This window comes from Puntigrus tetrazona, chromosome 16, assembly GCF_018831695.1.
Source record: "Puntigrus tetrazona isolate hp1 chromosome 16, ASM1883169v1, whole genome shotgun sequence".
Taxonomy (NCBI): domain Eukaryota; kingdom Metazoa; phylum Chordata; class Actinopteri; order Cypriniformes; family Cyprinidae; genus Puntigrus; species Puntigrus tetrazona.
Genome location: NC_056714.1, coordinates 13,821,510 through 13,847,974, shown reverse-complemented (window position 1 = coordinate 13,847,974; position 26,465 = coordinate 13,821,510). Strand labels below are relative to the sequence as shown.

The following is a 26,465-nucleotide window of genomic DNA, read 5'->3' as shown; positions in this document are numbered from 1 at the left end:
TAAGAATACTGCGTGCTCGACGCAAACAGTGTTTCTTCAGGATATCCTCAATGGATGGAAGTGGAGTTCCTGTGATGCGCTGGACAGTTTTCACCACCCAGTTTTTACGCTCAGCAACAGAGCAGCTCCCATACCAGACTGTGACACAGTTTGTTAGGATGCTCTCTATTGTACAGCGATAGAAGTTCACCAGGATGGCTGAGGACAGCTGATTCTTCTTAAGTTTCCTCAGGAAGAAAAGACGCTGGTGAGCCTTGTTGACCAGGCTGGAGGTGTTGGTGGTCCAGGACAGATCTTCAGAGATGTGGGTTCCCAGGAACTTGATGCATGAGACTGGCTCCACAGCAATCCCATTAATGTGGATGGGATCATGTGTGCCTCTTCTCACCTTCCTGAAGTCCACAATGAGCTCCTTGGTTTTGGTAGTGTTAAGGAGCAGATTATTGTCTTTGCACCATGTGGCCAGATGCTGGACCTCCTCCCTGTAGGCAGTCTCATCCTTGTTGCTGATGAGACCGATCAATGTAGTATCGTCTGCAAACTTGATGATGGAGTTAGATCCACACAGGCCTGAAGTCGTGGGTGAAGAGGGAGTAGAGGAAAGGGCTCAGCACACAGCCTTGTGGTACGCCAGTGTTGAGAGTGACAGTAGTGGAGCGGATGTGGCCTGACCTAACATGCTGAGGTCTGTTGGTCAGGCAGTCCATAACCCAGTTACACAGTGAGATGTTAATGTCAAGATCTCTGAGTTTGGTAATTAACTTAAAGGGTATGACAGTGCTCCTATTGCCTTGATAGGCAAACTGGTGGGGGTCCAGTGTGGAAGGCAGAGAGTCCTTCAGATGTGACAAGACTAGTCACTCAAAGCACTTCATAACGATGGGTGTGAGTGCTACAGGGTGGTAGTCGTTTAGGCACACTGGGCTTGACATTTTCGGCACTGGCACAATGGAGGTGGATTTGAGGCATGTTGGCACAGCTGCTTGGGCAAGAGACATGTTGAAAATGTCCATGAATACCCCAGCGAGCTGCTCTGCCCATGCTCGTAGTACGCGTCCAGGGATACCGTCTGGTCCAGCAGCCTTGCATGCGTTAATCCGGCTCAGTGCGGTGTAAACCTCTGAGGAGGTGAGTGTGATGGGTAGGTCGGTTGAGGGGGTGATCTTGGTGACTGTTTCATTATTATCTCTCTCAAAGCTAGCATAAAAGTCATTAAGCTCGTTCAGGAAGAAGACATTAGGTGCTGTGGGGGTGGAGTGGTTTGGCTTGTAATCACTGATGGCCTGGATGCCCTGCCACATGCGTCAGAGATCAGAGTTGGAAAAGTGCTCCTCTAGCTTCAGCTTGTAGCAGTACTTGGCCTTTTTGATGCCCCTCTTCAGATTTGCCCTTGAAGTGCTGTAGGCCTGTGCGTCACCTGTCTCCATGTAGAGAGTTGGATGTTTCATCATACCTGGTTGAAAAAGTGTCTGTTAACCTCAGAACTGCACCAAACTTTACGAATATACCACTGTTATCCCTTGAGCAAAACAATGGAAATTGAAAAAGAAAAATGTTACTGTAACTATGATTTACCGGCCTTTCAAAAGCAACATTTTAAATGTAACTGAGCCACAAGAATTATATTCAAACAAAACACTATAGTAACAGAAAAAGGAAGCTCGGATATACTGGAATGCAGCATATTGTTTGCACAATTTTTAGAGAGGTTTCTGGGGAAGAACACTTGACACTGGTCCCTACAGTGTCAAGTGTACATACTTGTATATACTTATACTTGCAAATTATGTTTATTATTAACATACACAGTACGCACACACATATTAAAACAAAAACTGACAGAACTACTGATAATTTAAGTTTTTTATGTTATTAAAACAGATTTGCATCTTCAGACAACTAAAATCAGATGAGGAGAAGTTAGGTTACAAAATGGCTTACAGTTTTATAATAGGGCAGCAAATCTATTGAGCTGACTTCATTGTTTATACATCAGGGCATGTCTCTGGTTTTCTTATCCACTGTATTGCTGTAACACTTATTTATTATTTGCCTTTTCGTGTGAGGTCAGCTTGTACAAATACAGTAACCAGCCTCCAGCCCCATAAGTAAATTGTCTCATTTATCAGTTATAAAATACAGTGAGACATGTGAAAAGATGAAATGTTAGCAGTTTTTTTGTCTTCCAAGACAAATTATTTAGTTATATTTAAAAAATATATATAGATGTATTACATGTGCATACTTAGCTGTGCCTTTTTGTTTTACGTAACATAGATTAAATCACTATTTCAAGTCTATTATGCAAGTTCTGCAGTGAGTTCCTTATTCTGGCCCCTGCAGCCCCACACAGACGTGTGCGGGCCACATGATTTCACAATGTCTGAAGATTATATGTTGCACAACTGTATTGTCAAAAACACACTCCAAACTATCAAACAGATTGGATATGGTAACGGATCTGAAACACAAGCCTTGTTTCATTGGCATTAAAAACAAGAAGCTCTGAGCAACTGCTAAAACGTAGAGCTGTGTGAACATTTTTGTATTTTAACTTAATGACACAAAAATAATGACATTAATGAAAATTAAAAGGTAAATAATAAAGGATAAACACTTTCGCTTCAGCTGTATGTAAAAAGAGGTTCACTTTAATAAATATATTGACATATTTTCATGAGTGAATGTAAACATTGAAATATCCATCTACTTCTTGTATTCTTGAACACAGAATTCAGACATTTATAGTTCGGCGAATTCTGCTGGTGGACAGAATGATTGCAGGTCACAAATTATTGTGTCATTGATTGATCTGTGATCAGTCGTCAGTAAACCAATTGGAAAATTTAAAACAGGCATTTCATTTCTTAGAAATAAAATAGTCTCTTCACAGGAAAGTGTGGCTTGTAATATTATTCTTTTTATTTATTGGCCAGATAGGATGTGGTTACATTTCTGAGAAGGTGTCAACACACATCAGAGCAGTTTTTTGAAAAATAAGAAGCGTTTAAGAGTATAATTTTCTTATATGTTACAGTATTACATGTTATAGTTTATGCATGCTCAAGTTGAGTAGAGGAAAAATACTGAAAGTGATTTCGGGGTGTGAAAACCCTGCTGAGAGCCAAATGTTTAAAATAGATTGTCATGTTTTACCGTAAGCCTAAAGCAATATGTAGCTCCTTCCTGATCTCATGAACGTGTGTATAAATAGTATGTCTGATAAAAATGAAAACTTGAAATTAAGTGAAAACAGTCAATTTCTGCATATCAATGCAACAAGTTTTCATTTTTATTTGGTGCACCATTTATATGAACTATTATATGAAATATCTTTGAACAGACTGAGGTTATTGGCTTCCTTTCTATAAACAGGAAATATTAATCAGAATTTCAATAGATTAAAGATTAGATAAAATATAGATAGACTTCTGCAGTAAAAGAGATGAGATTTTGATCAAAAATGCTTTTCTTTTTACCAGCATCTTTTAAAAAACACTTTATGTGAAACTAAGTAAGTTAGAGTTTGCTTGTGGAGAGAGCAAAAAGGGAAGAGAGAAAAAAAAGTCAGGAAGCATTAAGATAAATGTGTTTCCTGAACAAAATCAGTTGTAATCAGACCATCATCTGATCTAGGTCAGTCAACCCCTGCACAGACAGCACAAAGAACAGGTACAAGGCTTACATTTTTATTTCTTCAATATTCAGAGATGTCCTTTATACAGCTATGATACTTCCTTTAAAATAGCTTCTTTAGATTATGGATTTTTTCCAAAAATATTTTGAATATGTTTAATTAGAATGAACTATAGTTTAAATCGTTTTACTGCAGTGTGAAAATATTGATTTTAAAATTAAAACAAATGAGAATATTCTCTTTACTGCAGCGATAATAATTCTTTTTCTTTTCTCAACTATTTTATTAGCAACAACACCACATCTGTCAAAATAGTTAAAATGGCATATAATGGTGAAACATTTTATTATTTTATTATTATTTTATGTTTGATTGTATGTGTCAAAGTTATGCCATTTTAATTTTCAGCACTTTTAGTTTCCATAATTGTACTTTACTATTCCTACTTTTGCCTACCTTTATAAATTACCCTTTAAAAAGCATAAGATTTCATTTCATACATTCAGATCTGTGACAGCCAACTTTGCTTGATGTTGCAAAGGTGTTTTTGAGAAACTTTTCGAATATGGCTGTTCTCAGCAAATTGAGGATTTCAAAAACATGTTTTTGTCTAAATTTATCAAATGAGTGCAGTTTTATTTCCCTGGATGAAGCCTCTAGTTCCCCTTTGAAGCGGTTGTATGAGTAAGGATTCCGTTTCTGTGGTCTGACTTCTCACTCTTTCTCCCTCTATTTTTCTAGAGGCATATAGACAAGACGACGTGAGAGACGAGTGTATCTCGTGCCCACTGTTTTACTTGTATGTCTCACTTCTCTGGAGCTCATCATGAAGCACGCCACAACAGTCGCAGATGTCTTAGAGGTGAGTCTTAACCAAAGTCTCCTTAAGACAAGTCATGTTACTCGCTGGCCATCTTTAAAACCGCTCTCCGGGATCCAAGTGCAGCTCCCATCTCTTTGTATAGGGAAAAATCTAATTCTCCCAAACTGTTTACTCTGACTTTACAGATCAGCGATTGGCTATTTTATTCAGAAGGCGGGGCTTTGTTCAGTTGATTGGACATGTTAAGCGTTGCATTTTTCCCCATTCAAAGCTATACGAGTCCCAAGTCTTGGGTATTCAATAGTCTTTGGTGTTAACTCAGTACTAAACAAAGAAGAAAAAAGAAAGTTAACAATCCGATTTGACAGAATATTGTTCTTTGCTCTGTTACAGTTCACAGATTATGACTACAACTACTCTTCTTACCCTGATGACAGCGTACATGAGGATGACACTGCTGCTGCCCCTTGCAGTCTGAAGGAAACATGGGACATTCTCGGCCACTTTGCCCCCGTGGCTTACCTCCTAGTCTTTGTCTTGGCGCTAGTGGGTAACATCCTGGTTCTGTGCGTGATCCGCCGCTATCGGCACTCTCGACACAGCCCCTGTTCCTTCTCTCTGACAGACACGTTCCTGCTCCATTTGGCCATCTCTGACCTCCTATTGGCAATAACTTTGCCATTTTTTGCCGTGGAGTGGATCCACGAGTGGGTCTTTGGAGTATTCATGTGTAAAATAGCCGGAGCGTTGTTCTCGCTGAACGTGTATTGCGGGGTGCTTTTCCTGGCCTGCATCAGCTTTGACCGATATCTGGCTATCGTACACGCCATCAACATCAGCTGGAGACGCAAGACCTGCCACGCTCAGCTGGCCTGTGCCGTCATCTGGGGCGTCTGCTTGGGATTGGCGATGGTGGACGTGTACTACCGCAATGTGGTGAACGTATACGGCATAAATCGGTTGATGTGCCATGTAGATTACTCTCAAGAGAACAGCCAGCAGTGGCAGATCGGCATGCAGCTGGTTAGCATGATTCTTGGATTCATAATTCCTCTGCTGGTCATGCTGTACTGCTACCTTCGCATTTTCAAAGCTCTCTGCCACGCCACACGTAGGCAGAAACGACGCTCGCTGAGGCTCATCATCTCATTGGTCATTGTGTTTGTAGTCAGTTGGGCGCCTTATAATGCTTTACGGATGACGGACAGCATGCAGATGCTTGGGGCCATTGACAAAACCTGCGCGCTCAACAAGGTGTTGGATGTGGGCACTTTCGTGACAGAAAGCCTGGGGTTGGCACATTGCGCTTTAAATCCACTACTCTACGGCCTTGTGGGGGTAAAGTTTCGCCGTGAGCTCACCCAGATGTGCAAGGCCGCTTTAGGACCCCAGGGATGCCTCGGATTAGCAGGATGGGCAAACGGTCGGGGATCAACCCGCAAGCCTAATGGATCATTCAGCTCGGTGGAGAGTGAGAATACCTCGTACTTCTCTGTCATGGCGTGAAAAGAGCGCAAATGACATGAACAAGAGCGCCAGAATAGAAGTGACGGTTGTTATTATCTGGAAATGGGAAGAAACCACACTTTCAGTTCTTGTAGTCTGAGAGATATTAAAACTTTTCTATATTCCCTTTTTTTTTTTTTTTTTTTTTGAAAGATTTTCTAATGCAGTTCTGTTGGAGGAGAAGACTTTGTCATACATTTTATGTTGTTATTGTTAAAGATCTACCTGCATGTTTTTAAATAAGGAGAATATCAAAAATGTACCACTTTTTTGCAGATTTTGCTGCATTTTAGCTATAGGCTTTATATAGCTATATCTTCATATTTTATATATTTTATATTTTCCAAACATTACATGCTCAGACAAAAAAATTATTTCAGAAAAATGCTGTATATTTTCAACAGTTCTGTCTTTGTGGCAGCTGTAATTGTAACAATGAAACGTCTAGATCTGGTGTCACAAACAGGAACTGAAAACAGACATCACATCCACCTTCTTTACTTTTCTTTTTTATTAATACTCTTTATAAATAACGCTGTAACATCAAATTGAGCTCTGTTTTATATTTTAAGTAATTGACATATAACACATCACATACATTACACAATAGATATGAACATGACAGGATGCTTTCTCCTAATGTCATTTTTGTAAAACGTTTCTTTTGTTATTTTTAAGTTCCATTAAACTTGTGATACAGATTTGTGTGAGTCTTATTTATTCTTCCTCAGCTCTAGGAGGATGTGACACTTTGTATTTTACTTCTGAGAATGATAACCACAAAGGAAACCCAGAACAAAAGGTGCAATCTCTATTAAAATAATAGTTTTAATTTCTTGTTTCATGTCTATTTCTATTTGTAGTAAAATCACTATTTTGTTCTGAGAATGATGGATACCCGACGATATAATCTCCTTTGTTAATCTCTATTAAAAATGCCTGTCTAAAACACTTTTATAAAAATGTAAATAGCTGTCTTTTAGAAGGCATTTTGCAGTTGTGTTTGTATTTATTAATGCAGTTTTACCACAAAAAAATATGCAATCACAATCACAGAGAAATTCTAACATTAGTGTTGGTAACAATAATAATATAATAAATGTAGCATGCTCTTGTAGCTGAAAGGCAGCCCGGGGTCAGGAAATATGAGTCAGACTGGAACTCTTATGACATGCATAGAAAAAACACATCTGCTGAGACTGAACTGCATAGACTGCATAGCTTTCGTAACCTTCAAAATTGCCTTTCTGCAGATTTTAGTTAATGTCAGTCTGCTTTGGTAAATATCAAATGCTAAATATGCAAAATATCCAAACTATAACCCTATTCTAGACATGTAAAATCGTACATGCAGCATTGCTGTGATCTAAACTCAAGCCTTTTGGTTATTAAACAACTGAGACAAGCATTATGGCACCCGTATATCCTGATTCAATAGGGAAAAAATTTAAAGGCAGAACAGCATTTTGCACTTGTTGTCAAATTGTCAGCGAGGCTTGTAGCAACTCATAATGTAACTGCACATAATGTTATTATGACACATAATCTAATGTTTTCTTGTCCCCTTTTTCTGATGTGTTCTAACAACATCAGAATTCTGGAATTCAGAATATTTTGATACTTTTGAAAACAATGAGAGCCATGAGAGCTTCCCTATAGTTGGTCCTGTGCTCTACTCTTTGGTTTAGTGATGTAAAAGAGCATGGAAATCGAGCATGCATGATGAAACATTCTGTACAATGTCAGCACTTAGGATTTTAAATGTGCTGTGGAAATAAATTTTGATTTGACTTTGAATTGACTTGCATACTTGTTTATGACTTAACCTGTCCTGGGGACCCCAACCTCTGTACAATTTATTTAACACACCTGATTCAACCAATCAGTTCGTTAGCTGAGACTTGGACTGGGTGTGGCCTATGAGGGAGACATATGAAATGTGTGGTGGTCGGGGGTCCCAGGACAGGTTTAATTACCTGACTTGAACAATGCGAAGTGGGATTTTCACAAGCCTATAAAGACAGCCTAATTGCACTTTACATGTTTAATTTTCATGCATACATTCTGACGACTTTTTGGTTCCTTTAGTTGTTGTTTTTTTCAAGGGTGACACACGGCAATGAAAGCTAATGCCTGAAGAGGGCGCTCGACACCTGTCAGTTTTAGCTCCCTTGTTATACAGTCTATGAATACAGTGTTTGTTTTTTGATGAATAGCCTACTGTTTTGTTGAATCTGTTTTCTTGTTTTTGTTTGTTTGTTTTGTTTTTAAATAGTAAATTAATAAGTAAATTAAATAGTATTTTTATAAACAAAATATTTTATCAAGTAAATCAATGTTTACAATTTTTTTTTTTACATATGTGAAAATACAAATCGACCGCTCAAGTTTGTAACTTAAGTATGACAATAACATTTTTCATGTTATTTGTTTTTTACGTTTTTTTTCCCTACGTGTTGTGTTCGTGCCATACATTTTAGGCCACAGTCCAATTTTTATTTGAGATCTACCCAAGTAGCTATTTGTGTAAAATTGCTGCCATCTAGTGAAGAAAAAAAAGTACCACGTTATGTTGGGTCGAAAGGACATGACATTAAAGGCCAATAGATGAGTGTGTTAATAACTGTAAATAACTGTTGTGAAAGAAGATTTAGGCCCTGAGTGCTCCTGAAGATCCGGTCCAGTTGTGTTTGATCAGGGTGGTCTCTGTCCTACATAAGACAATAGGCTTGGAGAATAGATTGATATTTTGTGGTTTGGGAAATAATAGCCTAAATTCTAACACTTACCACATTTTGGCAACTAAGGAAGAACTAAGACGTTATTTCACTCTCATTTTTGTTATGAATAGGATTTTACTACAATGGCTTTGGGGTGGTTTGAAGCACTTAAATACTTTGCTGAAGTAATAATAATAATAATAAATTATGTGGAGGTCCTGGAAACGGGCAAAAAAGATGAGAACCAAGTTATCTCCAGGATGTGCGCTGTATTTGTTTTAATACGGATTTTAACAATTTCCTCAACGAAAACTATCAGAGAGTTGTAACGTTATCCTTAAAGGGATCTTTTGCATGACAGTGGTGCTATAGCACCTTAACCACCCTAAAGAACCGCTGAAGAACCATACCAGGTTAACAGGTTCTTTACACGATGGCGGTGCTATATAGCACCTCAACCACCCCCCAAAAAAAAATTAATTATGTGTGCCCGCGTTTGTTTACGTGCGTACCGATGGCAATGTGTCGTTCAGCTGTAATTTATACTATGAAACACTAGAGGGCGCCACACATCTGCTAAAATCATCTCGGCTCGGGAGGCTATGCGTAGGCTGCGTTACCAAGTTTGTTAGTGTAAGATATTTATAGATACAACCAGCTGAGAAAAGAGTGCACGGGGTAGTAGGTAGGGAGGAATGAAGTAATGGTTTAAGACGACGAAATTTAACAAGGGCAGGATCATCGTTACCTACTCCTTGTTTTTCAGTCTGCGCGCGCGCCTGCACGGTAACCAAATATATAACAATGAACAAACCGCCAGTCCCAAAAGACGCGTTACCTAAACTAAAGAGAATGAGGGCTGCTTAGAAAGAGAGAAAGACAAAGAGACGACGACGAGCAGGACCATGGCAGGACATGTAAGTGTTTTTTAGCCTTGCAGAGGCATATATTTAAGGTTTCGTTATTACTGACGGTTCCTTGCCTGTTCTGTCGTACTATCAAGTTTACGTTTGTTGTACTGATACCTTGAACTGGATCTAATCACTAACCATTTGTTGCATTTGTTTTGTTTTGCTTTCCAAATGAATAGTTCGAGAGCAGCTCGAGGGGCTTGCAAACCTAAAAAAAAACAAGTATCTGTGTGCATTGGCAAACTCAAACATTTGTTCAACGCTAAAAGCATAATTTAGTTATCTACCGCAGCAGTTAGCTGTCCCACCCACAGTTTTGCTTTCCTTTTAGCTATTGTTGCAACATCATGTGAAAACCCAGCATGTGACTGTCTGCACTTAAAAACACTCCTCGCTTTTGACCACTCATTTCACGAAGAGCTGCAGTCAGATATCAGTCTACAGTTTCTCATTGACCCTTGGCCTGTTTATATTTTAGTCAAATATGCAGGTGGAGCTGCACGGGCTGTTTGATGATAACACGACCTTCGACTATGACAGTTATGAGTACAACGAGGAGATCTGTCCGTCCAGCAGGGTCTCTGACGCTTTGGCCGTCTTCATACCCCTGCTCTACTCGGTCTGCTTCTTCTGTGGGCTGCTGGGAAACGGACTGGTGATAATGATACTGTGGCTTAAGAGGCTAAACCTGAGTGTGATGGACATCTTCATCCTCCTTCTGAGCCTGTGGGACACTCTGCTGCTGCTCACACTTCCTCTCTGGGCTGTAGATGCGGTTAAAGGATGGGTCGTGGGAACTGAGTTCTGCAAACTTTCTGGAGCTCTGTTCAAGGTGAGTTACTGAATGTATGGGTTTAATGAATTTATAGATGTCATTGGGTTAATGGCATTTTCACTGTACACATCAGGTATGGGTGAGAGTTAATGATACTCTGAAACGCAACTGGATTTTTTGGTGGCATCCATTAAAGAAACTTTTTTTATTTCTTTTTAAGAGTATGTTTGTGTTATATGGTAATATTTTGGACATCCACATCTTAATAATTGACGTTTTGTCCCGATCAGTGTATTTAATCCTACATACATTAAATATATAAGTGATTCTATGATGAGCTTCTTTGAGTTGCAATTCATTTTGACATTATATGCAGCTATTCTAATCTATATGTAACTATATTTTTATTTAAATTATACTATTTACTGAACATCGTCTAATGAAGTCACTTGGTGCGATTAAAATGCAGAAGAAAAAAAAACAAAAACAAGGAATGATATCAAAGAGAGGACCACTGTAGACCCTCGTGACTATAAAACTAAAATATCAAACAGACAATTTGACTTATATATTACATGACAAGGTTATGTTTTAAAACGTAATGCTGCGTGACTCCCCTTAAAAGGCATATTAATCATACTATAATTAATTAAATTATTTTGATAATCATATGTATAATATTATTTTTCTTTTCTTAGTACTGTAAGAAATCTAATATTATATTTAAAATATTGATAAAAGATGCTTTACATTATGTATATATTTTATTGTTCTTTAAGTGTATATTATTTTCTATTTGATGGATGCAGCGCATGATTTTTTAGACAATAACTCTTTTCCTTATCTCTTCAGATCAATTTCTACGGCGGTATCTTGACGTTGGCCTGTTTTAGTGTTGAGTACTGTCTGTCAGTGGTCTGTGGGGTACAGCTGTTATCTCATAAAAGGCCTGTGGTGGTTTACTGTTGCTGCGCGATCATCTGTGTCCTCTGCCTGCTCCTGTCCGTCCCTGATTGGATCTTTCTGAGTGTGAGCTCGGATCACGGTAAACAGGAATGCATGCACCGCTATCCGCCTGAGTCCTGGCGCCTTGCCTCTCGTCTTCCGTATCTTTTTGTTTCCCTGGGGCTTGTGCTGCTGTTCTTCTGTTCCATGGTCTTGCTAAATTCACGGCACAACTCAAAGTGCCGAGAGAAGAAGAAGGGCCAAAGCACAGCTATCGTTGCAAGCCTCGTGCTGGTTTTCTTCGTCTGCTGGACACCCTACAGCATTAGCTTCATGGTGAACACATTTCGGCCGACGGACAGCGTCTCCGCAGCAGTGGCAGAAGACTGCGTAGTGAGGCAGTGGACATCTAGCAAAATAACAGCGGTTTTTGGGCTTCTCCATTGTGTTGTTAATCCTGTTATTTACCTCTGTCTCTCTAAAGAGTTCCAGCGTCGTGTGCTAACTTTGATGAGGTTCAGCGCTTGTAATATGGAGAATAAGGATGTTTCGCTTTGGGACTCTAGTGGAGTAAAGGGTGCTGTACAGGAGGAACAAGGTTCACTTCAACCTATGAATGAAATCAAACAAACAATAAAAGCTCAAGATTTTGATATATAAAAGCATTGATCATAAAACATTCATTGATGGACATTTCGGAGCTCGTAATAGTATGCATTATTCATTATCACGTGTCCTTTTAAAGGTTTCTGTACATGCATCCTGGAAAATTATGGATGATAACGGATTAAATGAAAAAGATGGACATTAAATGAAAGGAGGACGTGAAAGGACGTGAAATGCTGGCATGAAATAATCACTTGCACTTTAATTCTGTTTATTTTCATCAGTGAAATCATGCTGGGAAATGCTTATTTTAATCGGTCATATGTTATATTTATTTATTTTCTTTGTGCTGTGTAAATGTTTTGGAATATTATAGAACAATGTGCTTAGTGTTTTGCGTATTATTAGCCAATATTTGGCCATTAGCCAGTTTTGTGCCTATTTGCCTGATCAACAGATGTCTTCGTTCCCACTCAAATACAAAATCAATCATTGTGAATGAGTAATAAACATTTAATGTTTTTAAATTCAATTTAACTTTTGTATGAACTAATTTAATTTCAGCACGTACATACATAATATGTGTGTATTTAAATGTGCCGTTTAAATTTTACGAAGATGACATATTTAATTATGTGATTAATTATTTTAGTAAGTGTCATATTTTACAACAGTTTTAACATTGTATGCGTTACATTCATGTACCATAGATTTATCTACTAAATCTGTTATAGGTGAAAACTTGTGTCGAAATGTAATCAAGTAGCGTCAGTGGATCAGTTAGAAATAGAATTTTAATGCTTATGACAGAAACTGAATTTATTAACTGCTCATTAAATAATGATGAGAGAATAATGATTTGACATTAGTGTAGTTTCCTGTGAGATGAGGTTATAAAGTTTTCCTTTCCCATGTTGCATAACCAAGTGATCTTCTAAACCCTTTGAGAGGAAGTTCTTTCTTCCTTGTCAGTATTCATAGCACTTTCTGTAGAGGGTGAATAAGTAATCTGGAAAGGCCGTTATTACGATTTTCAGACATAAATGTTTTGGAATTGTCATTAGTGGAATATCCCCAATGGACAGAGAAACGTGTGTACAGAGAGAGAAAATGGGGGCATTGTGTATGCTGTAGTCTTTTGTAGTGTCCTTTCCAAATACTTTCAGGATGTCATCATCCTGACCAACAAAAGGGCCTGTGTGTAGTAGTGAGAGAAACTGACTGTTAAATAGTATTTTACTTATTTGTCAACATTTAATACTCGTGATCCATTCCGGTGACCGTCTATTTTGAATAGATTGGCTTCTTAGAAAGTTTTTTGTATCTCAGTGTGATCTGGTGTCACGCATTCAGAAACAACCACTTGTGATACTTCCTCTTCTGAGACCGAACATGTGGTGAGCGTTCATTTGACAGCATGATTGCATTGTCATGCGACAATAAGGTCATCAATATTCCATCAGGTGTCTCCCATGAGTCATCATTACAGTGAGGAAACTAAAGAAAATGAGAGTAGATGTGGATGGCTTGAATTGCAGCTATATATTAAAAGCACTTACGGTATGAGGAAATTGCATTTTACTATGTGTTAATTTCCTTTCCGGTTGTGTTTGTTACTGCGTTTGACAGAGTTTCTGTGAAGTGCGATAAGTGGGTCTTTTTTACTCTGCTCTCTTTAAACATGATTTGCATCCAGTGTTTGGAAATATGTTTTTGCATTTCTTCTTTTTTGGCTGGTCCTGCAGTGCCCCTGGTAGATAATGGTTGAGAGCAACTTGTTTCAATCAAACAGTATGTGTCCACACAAACATGTTTTGACATGTCTTATACTGGTTCATCAACTTTTGAGAACTGGGTCATGTAGGTTTGGAGGAGCCTAATCGTTCAGTCCTGTCAGTCGTCATTACAGCGGTGCTCGTTTTTATGAGCTTCTTGCTGAATGAGCAAAATGTTAATAAACACAATAAGAGGGATCATGAAAATGTTTTATTTAGTACTGTCCTGAATAAGCTATTTCACGATTACATATACTCTTATATATACAAAATAATTATATATCCTGTCCCTCAGCAGCCGTATCTGTAACAACGCGGGAACAGAATCAGTGTGTTTTGGTTTTGGTTTCCTGTTTTTTTAACTTTAATGTATTTTTTTTCCTGTTCTCATTTAGTTAACTCTAGTCATGCTTATTACCTGTGTTTAACCACCCAGTTCAACCCTAAGCCTAATCAAACCTGAACCAGCTAAATAAGATTTTTAAAAGAACTTGATAATTATATACAAGAGTGTTGGAGCAGGGCTGCCAATGGACTCTGTGTGATTTTTAACTTTAAAGTTATCACACATCTATTTTGCCTCGTCATTGGGTATGAAGTGTTATCGAAATGTTAATGCACTGTAGCAGTGACATCTTGTGGTTATTTTAAATATATTTTACGTGTACAGTTTCAGTTTCGCAGTAGGCCTACGTGTGCCTTCCTGTCATTCAAGTAAAATATCCTCTGCTTTTGTTCTGAACAAATAAAAATGTAAATGTTTTAAAATAAATCATGCTACTGGCGTTTAACATCATCACACGATTCACAGAACTGCTCTCTCTCTCGTAGCTAGCAGAAGAAAACTCTGAAATTTACCTCATTGACCTTATAGTGAGCAAAAGTTACAAAAAAAGAAGCTTATAGCAAAATGTTATAATACTAATGTTAGCTTAGCTACCTGCTGATACTAAAATGTCTTTGTTCATCAAGATAAAAATCCCTTCAGATCTCCCTTGTTTTAGCGTAGGTTTCTGTCACTTTTTGACTGCAGACTCGCTGCAGTATGGTTTCCTTTAGTTGTGACAATGAGTAACGAGGATTGCCATGTAGAACATTACAGAGGAACTAACAGAAGGAATTAACTTCTATGCACCACTCAGAAATGATTCACACGGACCATTAGCCTCAAAGTCTTCTTCTATCTGTTTAGGTATTGTAACAGCACAAAGACAAAAGACATACCCGACACCTCAAATTGTAAATTATGCACTTGCACAAAAACAGGTTAATGCATACTGCAGGTTTAAGTTTAGCATGCTATGTTGATGTGTAATTAAGGCTTTATTATTTTCACAGCAGTGACAAAGTTTAAGCAACGTCCCTTTCAAAGAAAATCTGTTCACTCTGTGATCATATTTGCAACGCCTCCAGGCAGCTCATCCGAAACCAAGCCCTAAATGAATAAATCAATATTATATTACGTATTTCAAATTAGCGAGTAAATCATGTGTGCGGTCCTAAGCCAAAACTTAAGCACGAGAGCGTGGGTCTCTCAGGTCTTTTCACCACCTTGCTGACACCTGCTTGACACTACTAATGCTGCAGAAGGAAGCTTTAGGCTATATCTCACAAGACCAAGCAAATGGTTTCTCTGCTTCTCTTTGCCTGTAGGCTCCAGTGATTACTCAGGAGCCCAGACTGCAACATTCCTGAAAGTTTTCATGCCTTCACTTTTGTACGCTTCACAGCTAAAGCTTCTTCTGCTTCTCGGAGCACCTGCACTCATTTCAGTTCATTTGTCAATCATTAAATGCCCCTAGCGTTATTTCCCCACAAGTCTGAGCCTCTTTTCTCCTCCCACAACTTATACTATATCTTCTATTCTATTACAGTTTTACAGCATTAATGAAGAGGCAGATTTCAAGCATTACAGCAACAGGTTTTATGCTAGTACAACTTAAACCAAACAGGGAGGTTTGTTATACATATGAATTTATTACTGTATAATATCATTAATTTCGTGAATTTCAGCTGGTCAAAATAAATTTAAAAAAGTAACAGAAAATGATTCATTTTGAAAAATAGTTTTATATCCTAGAAAATATGTGAGCAGTAAGGCATCAAGTATGCATAAGAAATCTAAAACAGCTAAGTCATGAGATATGTAAGCTTGTATGCTTAAAACCAAACTGCTCATAACACTGATACAAATATTAAGATTGGAGAAAAAGCAGACATTGATTGTACATGTATTAGTTTGAAGGCGCACAATGTTTCAGAAAGCAGACGTCTGAGGTGGACTATGACCACAGAAAGCTCTTCTGTGACACCAGGCCTAAAAAAAGCAGCGGGATGACACAGGTGTGTAAGTAGCCCACTGTGGATGTCACTGTGAGAGCTACATGTAAAGCTGTGAAACTTTCACAGGATGTTTGGTTACTGAAGTTGAGATTCTGATTGGTTTGTATGGTGTCAACCATAAGGGTGATGTTGAAGGGCGTCCAGTGGATGAAGAAGGCTACTACCAGAGCTATGATGACACGGATGGCCCTCTTCTTCTGCTTGCACTGAGAGCCACGCTGCAGCCGCAGAAGAATAGAAGAGTAACAGAACAGCATTACTAGTGCTGGAAGAATGAAACCCAACAAATGGTAGAGCAGACGAGACGACAGACGCCAAGAATCAGACGGGTAATGTGAAACACACTGTGTTTTATCCTGATGTCTGAAGTCCTTGTATATATCAAGGAATATCCAGTCAGGAATGGAGAGCAGAAGGCAGAAGAGCCAGACCATCAGACAGCAACAGTGAGTCCCCATTGGCTTTTTACGAGAATACATCTGCACCGCATGGACGATGGAGAGGTAACGGTCAAGACTGATGCAGGACAACATGAAAATGCCACAGTAGAAATTGATCTGATGGAGAAAGATGAAAGATGCCAATGAGATATTGCAAATTCTATGCTGATTCTTAAAGCAATATTCCTGGAACAGTAGTTAAGCTTAATCAATAGTACTTCTGGCATAATGTTGTGTCACACAAAAATTATTTTCCGTATATTAAAAAAGATCTAGGTTTCAAAGATGAACAATGAAAATAGGCCAATCCAAATGTAATTATTTATTTAAAAAAATTATTAAAATATTCATTTAATACCACAAACTGCATATTTATTCTATATAACATTTTAATTCATACAATTCAACCCAGAATTTCATCAAATTAACACAAGGCCATAAAGGCTTTTGCCCACCTTGAACAGAGCTCCAGTCATCTTGCAGAGCACTGTGCCGAAGATCCACTCACTCACTACCTCTACAGCCCAGAAGGGCAGCGTTAGCAGCAGCAGAATATCAGCTAAGCACAGATGGAGGATAAAAATGTTGGTAGCGTTCATTCTTCTCCTTTTCTTCCACAGAATGACCAGAAGCAGCCCATTTCCCACCAGCCCCACTACCAGCGCCACAGAGTAAACGACCGGAATAAAAATAGAATCAAAGCGCATGCTAGACTCCTGATCACACACGATACGCTCTTCACAGCAGGACTCATCATAACCCTCACTGTAGCTGTAATTGTAACCAAAGAAGTCTAAATCATCCATTTCGAAAGTGGTATCTGTAGCATTCATCTTCTGCCAAAAAAAGAAAAGATTTGCATACCAGAATTAGTATCTCTTTCTGACATCCATGGTCAATAGTATGTCATTAGTAGAGTAGTATTGACTTTCTGCAGCTCCAACCACCCAGTTCAACCCTAACCCTAATCAAACCTGAACCAGCTAAATAAGATCTTTAAAAGAACTTGATAATTATATACAAGAGTGTTGGAGCAGGGCTGCCAATGAACAAGATTGGGCATCCCTATAGATCGCTGTTCTATTTGCAAAAGTAACTTGTTTTGACCAGAAGGGGGCAATGATGAGACATGGTGGATGTCCTACACAAGTGTAGGCTTTGAACTGAAGTTAAATAATATTAAAGGCAAAAATGACACCTTCACGTTTGTGACTGGACATATAATACTTTTTACTAATCATTCATCAAAGGTTCCTAGGAAAGTTCCTTTGATTTTTTTCCATGTCATCCAAAAGTAACAAAGAATTATCATTATTTCCATTCCCATATCAATATTAACAACGTTTTTTTTTTTTTTTTTTTTTTTAAAGACATCTTCACATCAGACATCTCTGGAAGTGTGAGTCCTGTTACATGTAGATACACAGTGCTTTTTATTGTCCCACCCATTATATTATTTTCAATTAATAAAGTAATTAAAAGCTTGTAATGGTGAAGGCTGCACTACTCTGTTTTTCCTTTTTTAACTGGGTGTCAGAAAACAAAGCAGAAAACAGAACAAAACACTCACACACTAAGCTGTTATTTAAAGAAGAAAAAACACTCTTAACCATTTCATTTCACCACAAGGAGTTATCTCAATAAGCACACATCTAAATGTGCAGATGCGAAAGGTGTTTGTGTTTGTCCGCTTCATAAAGTATGGATGAATGCTAGTGTGAGGGTGCAGCGTTGAGGCACTGACCGAGTTTAGTAGAATAGAAGGAGGCTGAAGAGAGCAATCTTCAGTGAGCTTCACTTGCTTTTTGGACAGCTCAACAAAGCAGCTGGTCTTGAAAGTGTGACGCTCCAATTCCTGATCTCTGAGTCGCACCAGACAGCTTTTCCAGAAGCCCAGAGTCAAATGGAAAATTTCCACTTCGAACTGTAATTCAATACGTTCTCTATGAACCTTCTCATTAGAGCTTTTCACGTAGATCTCACACTCTTTAATTGACTCACTTCTCTCATTCCAAAAATTGAAAGTAAAGCATAAAATTTTCTGCACTGCCACACTTTCACTTCTTTTTTGAGAATGGAAGCTGATTTATGGGAAATGGCACAATATATGGGAAATATCAACCTAATGGGAATAATAAATAAGCAAATCAAGCAGGTGCTCAGTCAGACCACATTCTGTAGAAGCTGTTGTTTTGTAGATCCCTCATGGGATTGGAGTGGTGGTGCTGCAGAAGAGATCGGAGACAGATGGGAATGTACACTCAGTAATACAATTGATTCTTGGTTATCTTTTATAATACATTTTTTCCAATAGAGTACTGACACAATGAATGATTTTTAATGGAGTTCATAAAACAATACAGCGCGGAATTGTTATTAATGGCAATTAAGGTTTATGTTTTTAAAATTACAGTGTAGTTATTGTTTGGTTCATTTATCATTTCCATGAGAGCTAAGTGACTGAAATGAAAGCAGTCGAGAGTGCTCTTAAACCCAAGTTTAAATTTCATCAAGTTATTGGTTTTAACAATTTGTATGTTTATTCCAGTTAATTCTTACATTTATTCCAGCTTTAAAAAATATTTCAGATTACATCTATATTTTATTTGTAAGATGATATTCAGCTGTTATTTCTAATAGTCAACATATTTTTGTATCAGCAGTCATCAATGCTCGGTAAACACTGATCAGAGACATGGCAACTTTCATTTCGCCAAGCTGACCAAAAACCCAACAGATCATGTCATCTCAAGTTTAGTTTTGATGTGACAAAGAGGTGATATCTAAGTGGGTGGTTTGTTAACCTACTTTTGAATTATTCTTCATCAGGATGTATCTGCATGAGCCAATCATGACCAATCATATTGCATTGGAGACATTACCTGCTCTCACATGACTTTTCTCCATTCATTCTAAGTTTAGGAGTGTTAAAAATGTTAAGTGTTAATGTCACATTAAGTAATATTACACTGTTTTACTTTCGTATTCTGGATTATTTTTTTATCCAATTGTTTTTAACTTCTTTGGCTCCTTAAATTGAACACCTCACATGGTAGGACAATGAAACCAAAATGCTGGCCAACATGTTGCAGTTTTTCTGGTAATTGGGAAAGATTGGGCAGTGTATATGCTCTAGTGTGTCCAAACGTAATCCTGGAGGTCCACTATCCTACAGAGTTTACCTGCCTGAAAAGTTTAGAGTATATGCCTAATAAGAGTTTGATTAGTGTGTTCAGCTGTGTTTAATTGGGTTTGGAGCTAAATTCTCCAGTACATTGACTCTCCAGGAGCTGGACTGGACACCCCCTCTATAGTCTAGTATTGTACTGCAGGATAGTCTGCTTCTAAATACAATAGAAGTTGTTTGTAGTACATAGAGTGAAAGAAACGTTTTAGCATTTTTTTTTATTTGTCATTAAACGACCAATGCACATTGCAATACAAGTGATAAACTCCAGTAACTTTAAATTGTTTTTGATAGTGATAGTAGGAAGGCTTTGACCATGTTATTGTTACAAGCACACAGAAATAATCAGCTGGAGTATACAGGGCCCCAGTTAAAATCACTTTGGGCCCTCCAATAGCTGAGGGCCCCTAGAATTGTCACCACATTTGACTATATATTGGCTATAGATAGGTCCTGACTATAGATTGGCTATAAGTAGGTCCTGACTATAGATTGGCTATAGATAGGTCCTGACTATAGATTGGAAGGTAATTCTTCCAACGCATACCACATGCCCAGTTCTGCTTTACAAGGATGTTTTGAAAATATATCGACAGCAAATCAAGTTAACAAAAATGCACAATAGAATCATAAAAAAGACAACAAACAAAATGAAAAGCACTTTATGTCATTATGCTTGAGAAATGCAAAACAGTTGAGAAACTACAGTGGCTGTCATATGTGCAAAGTGAAAAATATATGAAAGTTAGATTAAACAAGACTGCTCTATATTCATGTTTATAATGCGATTTACATGCTAAAAAGCACTGTCATGAGACATAAGACATGTTCACTTCAAGAACGATAGCTATAAAGACTATGAAGATGTCCATACCAACGAAGTTCGATTATTTTAAATGTGAACTACGGTACGTTATAGCTGTGGTGTGGACGTCCATCCTCTCATTCAATTATAATGATTAACACTAGTCATTGTTATAGTTATAGTCCTTGGTGTGAATGGCAATGTTTGTATACTTTAAGTCAAAACCCTTGACTTAAAAATCCCTGACTAAAACAAATGTTAAATGACTCGTCATGCATATATCAGTTTGATGGCATGTGATATTTCAGAAAGCAGACGTGTGTGAGGTGTCCACTGATTCTGACCATAAAGAGCTCTTCCGGGACACCAGGCCCGCTGGGGCCTTCAGCTTGAAGCCCAGTGGTCTTAGCATGTCCAGCAGGTGCTGGCGAAATTTCACACCCACGAAAGCATAGAGCACTGGGTTGACACAGCAGTGTATGTAGGCCACTGTGGAAGTAGCAGTGAGAGCTATATCCAAAGATGTGATGTTTTCACAGGATGTTTGGTTACTGAAGTTGAGGGTCTGATTGGTTTGTATGGTGTCAACCATAAGGGTGATGTTGAAGGGCGTCCAGTGGATGAAGAAGGCTACTACCAGAGCTATGATGACACGGATGGCCCTCTTCTTCTGCTTGCACTGAGAGCCACGCTGCAGCCGCAGAAGAATAGAAGAGTAACAGAACAGCATTACTAGTGCTGGAAGAATGAAACCCAACAAATGGTAGAGCAGACGAGACGACAGACGCCAAGAATCAGACGGGTAATCTGGAACACACTGTGTTTTATCCTGACGTCTGGAGTCCTTGTATATATCAAGGAATATCCAGTCAGGAATGGAGAGCAGAAGGCAGAAGAGCCAGACCATCAGACAGCAACAGTGAGTCCCCATTGGCTTTTTACGAGAATACATCTGCACCGCATGGACGATGGAGAGGTAACGGTCAAGACTGATGCAGGACAACATGAAAATGCCACAGTAGAAATTGATCTGATGGAGAAAGATGCGACAATGAGAAACTGCAAACCCAAAGTTAATGACAGTTGCATATTGCTGATGTTGTTTTAATATTTTTACATTATTTTTCAATTAAGAAATTAATTAATAACAGTATTTTTTGGTTATTTTTTTTTTGAAGGCTATACTTTTAATTCTTCCTACATAATGTATTTTTTGTATTAATTTGTAGTTCATGGATATTATTCACTAAAACAATAAAACGGAGAACACTGGAAATTCCTTGTTCATCCAAAATCAGCACAAAACAGTAAACACTGCACCCTAAACATTCTTTTGCCCACCTTGAACAGAGCTCCAGTCATCTTGCAGAGCACTGTGCCGAAGATCCACTCTCTCACTACCTCTACAGCCCAGAAGGGCAGCGTTAGCAGCAACAGAATATCAGCTAAGCACAGATGGAGGATAAAGATATCGGTGACATTCAAGCCCATCCTTTTCTTCCACAGAATGACCAGAACCAGCCCATTTCCCACCAGCCCCACTACCAGCGCCACAGAGTAAACGACCGGAATAAAAATAGAATCAAAGTGCATGCTATACTTCTGATCACACACAAGCCCATCACTGTACGAATAATTATCACTGTAGGTGTAATTAAAAATAGTGAAGTCTAAGTCGTTCGCACTGAAGCTGGTCCCTGAATCAGCATTCATCTTCTGTAAAGAAAAAAAAAATCCGTCATCCATTTACACAATATATACAGTGTTTTAGGTGTGAGATGTTAAACTAGTGAATATGATGTTTTGTGTATAGCAGCATTCTGTGTGAACGTGGCGTTTAAAGGCTGAGGTAACGTTTCAAATTAGCCTTTTGTTTACTCTAATTTATAGCTTATGTCTAGTAGTTTTGCAGAAGCAACTTTTCCTTTTTTTTTTTGCCAGAAGGGGGCATCAATCTTACGCAGTGACAGACATGCAGGATCAGATTCCGTCTGTCATCATTTACTCAGCCTTTGTTCTGTCCATTTTTATTTATTTGTTTATTTTACATTTTTGATGGGGGCTTACTATAATTTTAAGGAAAACCAGTTAAAATATTTATTAGGTATCTTCTTTTATGCTCTCCTGATGTTAAAAAAACAACATGTAAGTGATGGCATAATGTTGTATATTGCTGAATATATAAGTATTCATCAGTACTCTATTCAGAAGTATATCAATTTATATACTGTAAAAAAAACCATAATTTTATAGCAGCTTTGGCATTGTTCGTTTTCTAAATCAGATAGTTTAAATTTCTGTGAATCGCTTAATTGAATAGATAAGAGATGAAGTAAAACCACAGTAGCCACAAAACACATTTGTCACTGATGCTAATCAGTCATAATGAAGTTTAGTTTCTCATTATTGATATGATCAAGTTTAATTTCTTGTTTATTACAGTCTGTCATCTTCCTGAGTGATCATTCCTGGTAAAAGTAGCATTTCTATGAAGATGAAGATGAGCTTGTGGGTGGTTTTGGATAGTTTAGTACCTCGATTATCATGAACCCTGCGTTTATGGGAAACCAATGGGTTTACAATAAAGCTCTGAATGTTTGTGAATGAAACCAAAAAATCTGTGGAGGTGATATTTGTCACCCCCTGGTATTTCCCTTGTATCATGCTGCAGTAGAAATAAAGTCAGTCTGTTTGTATTGGAAATACAATAACTGCCATTAACATTAACTTAACTAAGGTATCATAATTACTAATTGAAATTGGAAGTGAAACATTTTCAAAACTATTTTATATTGCGTATTATAGTATATGCAAAGAAAAACGCACTGAATAAATGAATCCCATAACAAATAAAGAAAACTAGATAGTCACTGAATACATTCGAATGTAAAATTGAGACAAATATAACATTTATTTGAGCAATAATTCTGTGTGAAGTAGATGTGTGGATATATGACGGATGGAGATGTATAATAAATAATCGGATAAAGGAAAAGGTTTGAAAAGAAGAAAACGTACCTGTCTTGTGGGGTCTCACAGTTGAGAGCTGAAATGATTGGCATATAGAGAGTTACTCATTAATAAAGGTCACAGCATGCATATGCAGAAGACAGACAGACAGAGGAGGAGGAGACAGTGGCAGGGAGCACTAGAGTATGAAATAGGAAATAAGATAAAGATCAGTTGTCAGTCATTCATAATTCTTTTTTACATTTTTCATTTTGCTTTCTCAATGAGAGGTCATGCTCTGGGAAATGCAGATATATAATGACAAACAGTCAGCGTTCAGAAATGAACTGTTCATTAGTCTTATAGATCCTCTTGTCCAGCAAAGCACCAGACAATTACAGAGATGCAGAGCGGCAGCTCTTTTGTGTTTTGTGTGCTTGCTTATAATATGCCAGTCCAGTGTATTTGCAATTTACAAGCTTTTTTTTTCACCGAATTTCAATAAGACAACTATAAAATCCAGTCAAGTGGCTTATCTATGGTTAGATATAGTTGTATTCATTTGATAGGTTTTTGTTTTACAGGTATTTCAAGTATGGGTCTATTTTCTGTAAGCTTGATTATGAAATTGTCTATTGCTGACCTTTTAAAAGTAATAGCTGCAAAGTAGAACATCTTTTGTTCTCATTTGTTCTGTTACTTGTTTCATCCTTATGTCACAGATGCTCATACAGCGGGATGTTTTTTTCACACCTTTACACCACGTCCTGTTCTTTAGTTTTCTTGCCATTTTCACTTGCACATACCACTGCTCACAATTATTCATGCGTACTTTTTCTTGACTGATTTGGTTTTCTACGTTACCTGCAGAGATTTTGTTAGTGTGTCAGGCTGAACCTGTTAATATAAAAGGCAGAGCGAAAGCTACAAATGTAAAAATATATAAAGAAGAATAGAGAAGAGAAATCTGGACTTTTAAGCAAAGAAAGGGGAACCGGGAGATGATGAGCATATTTCTAGATAGTGGTTATAGCTAAAGATTAGATGCTCGCTTTAAAAACAATCTTACCATAACTTTCTTAAACCACAGTAAGTCAAAAACTCTTGAAGTTGCACCTGAGGTCAGAAAGTAACACCTCTCTATTTTTGCTTTACTTGCAAACCTCATGACCCTAGAAAACAGCCTCAGACCCTGAAGTACCTCCCCACACTAAACCAAAAACCTCTCACTGGATCTAGCAGGGCAACGCATTTTTATTATACAAATGTCACTTTTATAACAAATTTTAAACATCACTCTATTGCTGTTTCTCGGGGGTTCCATAACTATACCCGAGAAAAAACACAAAAATAAAACATTTAATTTAAACATAAAAGTAAATAAAAAAAGATTCTGCAATCTTTGATCTTCCTTTAATCATCACTTGATTATTTCATTCTTGTTTGTTTAATACTGGACACGAAATGATTTTTCAAAAAACCCAAGCTTACTAAAAACATAAAAAATAATAATAAAAAACGCTACAATGTTTCTAACAAAATGTTCCTTTCCACTTGTGTGCTACATTCCAAACGTTCGGAAGCTGTATAATATCGCTGTAATTCTAAAGCATGGTAATGTAATAACTGTGGCCCAGGCTGGTCTCCACAGGAGCTTGGCTCATCAAATAACAACCAGCTGCCAAACAGCTGCGACGTTTTAAGGGGGATCATTCGTTTTTGCTGCTTAGTATCAAAAATCCACTTTCCATTTAGAAACTAATAAGCAGTATTGGCTGTGGTCTTCAAAAATAATCAAATAAAATAAATATATTTTTTAATCATGAAACTTAATTGTGCTTATACCAGTTTGAAAGTAAGCATAATAAAATGCTACTGATTTTTTTTCTTTTTCAGAAATATTTTAAGGCGCAAGCAACATTTTTAAATGAACAGCAATAGAGTCATATGAATTCAAAGTTTTCAGTCACATGACCGACATTAATTCATCATGGGTAAAACATGCAGTGAACTGCAGCACAAGCTTGTTTTGATTGCATTAAGTCATAATAAGAATTTAGTTTAGAATATTGTCCCAAAGGAAACGCTTACAGTGCAATTTAATATACTGTGTATATATTGTGGGCTTGCCTGTATGTAGCTAGTACATATTATTAAAAGGATTGGTCTTGTAATATCACTGTTATTAGCACTTACTACATTAGCACATAAGGCTGGTAAAAATAACTGGCCGACAGCGCAGAATAACTTCTATAAGGATCTGTAGTCACATGGAAACTATAAATACAGGAAGCACCGTACACTGCTTCTCTCAGAGCAAACATTTTTTTTCCATGAGCTATATTTTATTCATCATGCCTAACTTCAGACCCATATATCAGAACAAACACAATTTCATTACATAATTTCCTGCTTAAAAACAGAAGTATTTTAGGTGTATATTTTTTCCTTTTTATTTGTATAAGCTACAGTGCTACCAACATAGTCTGTATTCATGAAGCTTTATTTTACTATTTAACTTTCATCAGACTCGATTTGAAAAGTAAAACTTAAAAAAAAAGAACAACAACAACAAAAAGATTGTTTAAAAGTATTATTTTTTAAATAAATGAACTTATACATTATTCAGTTGCCTAAAAATATAAACTACACATTTCTTGCAATGTCACAAAATAAAAAGAAACATCAAATCAAGATGTGTTATCCAGAAAAATGTTTGAGAAAATTGCAAAAATGAGAATATGGCAGGCCATCACTTACCACAGTACACCGTTGAGAGCTGCTGAAATGACCCACTGACTCATCAATAAAGGTCAAAGCATTAAGATGAGTAAGACACACAAGTAGGAGGAGGCAGTGACAAATAGGGGAAATAGGATAACGATCAGTTGTCATTCACAATTAAAAGGTTCGGTTATGCGCCGGGAAATGCAATTAAATTGCAAAATCACGGCAAATACTGAGAAACTGTAACTATTCTGCATTTTTGCAATTCACAATTTTTGTGCGTACTTTTCAGGGAACTAGTCGATCCAATACGCCA

General features: G+C 37.5%; 4 protein-coding genes across 6 annotated transcripts; 2 read left to right on the top strand and 2 right to left on the bottom strand.

Annotated features, from left to right (window-relative positions):
- The first annotated feature begins 3,606 nt into the window (after positions 1-3,606).
- On the top strand, positions 3,607-6,667 carry cxcr3.2 (chemokine (C-X-C motif) receptor 3, tandem duplicate 2). Its single transcript, XM_043262053.1, has 3 exons — positions 3,607-3,672; positions 4,379-4,499; positions 4,854-6,667. The coding sequence occupies exons 2-3, from the start codon at positions 4,464-4,466 to the stop codon at positions 5,964-5,966; spliced, it is 1,149 nt and encodes a 382-aa protein (XP_043117988.1). The 5' UTR covers positions 3,607-3,672; positions 4,379-4,463; the 3' UTR covers positions 5,967-6,667.
- A 2,603-nt stretch (positions 6,668-9,270) lies between these two features.
- On the top strand, positions 9,271-12,455 carry cxcr3.3 (chemokine (C-X-C motif) receptor 3, tandem duplicate 3). Of its 2 annotated transcripts, none has more exons than XM_043261065.1 (3): positions 9,271-9,603; positions 10,076-10,429; positions 11,225-12,455. In XM_043261065.1, exons 1-3 carry the CDS (start codon positions 9,592-9,594, stop codon positions 11,975-11,977), a joined length of 1,119 nt encoding a protein of 372 aa, XP_043117000.1. In that variant the 5' UTR covers positions 9,271-9,591; the 3' UTR covers positions 11,978-12,455. The 2 variants fall into 2 exon arrangements, with proteins under 2 accessions (XP_043117000.1, XP_043117001.1); XM_043261066.1 differs by having other exon boundaries at positions 9,777-10,429.
- A 3,152-nt stretch (positions 12,456-15,607) lies between these two features.
- LOC122360832 (C-X-C chemokine receptor type 3-like) lies at positions 15,608-19,566 on the bottom strand. The gene is made up of 5 exons (XM_043261688.1): positions 19,531-19,566; positions 18,651-18,706; positions 18,226-18,562; positions 16,937-17,317; positions 15,608-16,598 (listed from the first exon to the last, which is right to left on the bottom strand). Exons 1-5 carry the CDS (start codon positions 19,564-19,566, stop codon positions 15,981-15,983), a joined length of 1,428 nt encoding a protein of 475 aa, XP_043117623.1. The 3' UTR covers positions 15,608-15,980.
- Positions 19,567-20,314: 748 nt separating this feature from the next.
- cxcr3.1 (chemokine (C-X-C motif) receptor 3, tandem duplicate 1) lies at positions 20,315-26,217 on the bottom strand. Of its 2 annotated transcripts, XM_043261797.1 has the most exons (4): positions 26,183-26,217; positions 23,492-23,519; positions 21,815-22,189; positions 20,315-21,503 (listed from the first exon to the last, which is right to left on the bottom strand). In XM_043261797.1, the coding sequence occupies exons 3-4, from the start codon at positions 22,184-22,186 to the stop codon at positions 20,778-20,780; spliced, it is 1,098 nt and encodes a 365-aa protein (XP_043117732.1). In that variant the 5' UTR covers positions 22,187-22,189; positions 23,492-23,519; positions 26,183-26,217; the 3' UTR covers positions 20,315-20,777. The 2 variants fall into 2 exon arrangements, with proteins under 2 accessions (XP_043117732.1, XP_043117731.1); XM_043261796.1 differs by lacking the exons at positions 23,492-23,519; positions 26,183-26,217 and having other exon boundaries at positions 21,815-23,467.
- Between the last annotated feature and the right edge of the window lie 248 nt (positions 26,218-26,465).

Coding starts and splice junctions, on each gene's coding strand:
- cxcr3.2 (XM_043262053.1), top strand. CDS start 4,464: ATGAAGCACGCCACAACAGTCGCAGATGTCTTAGAG. Junction 4,500..4,853: donor CAGTCGCAGATGTCTTAGAG/GTGAGTCTTAAC, acceptor GCTCTGTTACAG/TTCACAGATTATGACTACAA.
- cxcr3.3 (XM_043261065.1), top strand. Junction 10,430..11,224: donor TTTCTGGAGCTCTGTTCAAG/GTGAGTTACTGA, acceptor TTATCTCTTCAG/ATCAATTTCTACGGCGGTAT.
- LOC122360832 (XM_043261688.1), bottom strand. CDS start 19,566: ATGTTGGCCAGCATTTTGGTTTCATTGTCCTACCAT. Junction 17,318..18,225: donor CTTCTATTCTACTAAACTCG/GTCAGTGCCTCA, acceptor TTTTTTTGGCAG/AAGATGAATGCTACAGATAC. Junction 16,599..16,936: donor TGACTGGAGCTCTGTTCAAG/GTGGGCAAAAGC, acceptor TTTCTCCATCAG/ATCAATTTCTACTGTGGCAT.
- cxcr3.1 (XM_043261796.1), bottom strand. CDS start 22,219: ATGGATGACGGATTTTTTTTTTCTTTACAGAAGATGAATGCTGATTCA. Junction 21,504..21,814: donor TGACTGGAGCTCTGTTCAAG/GTGGGCAAAAGA, acceptor TTTCTCCATCAG/ATCAATTTCTACTGTGGCAT.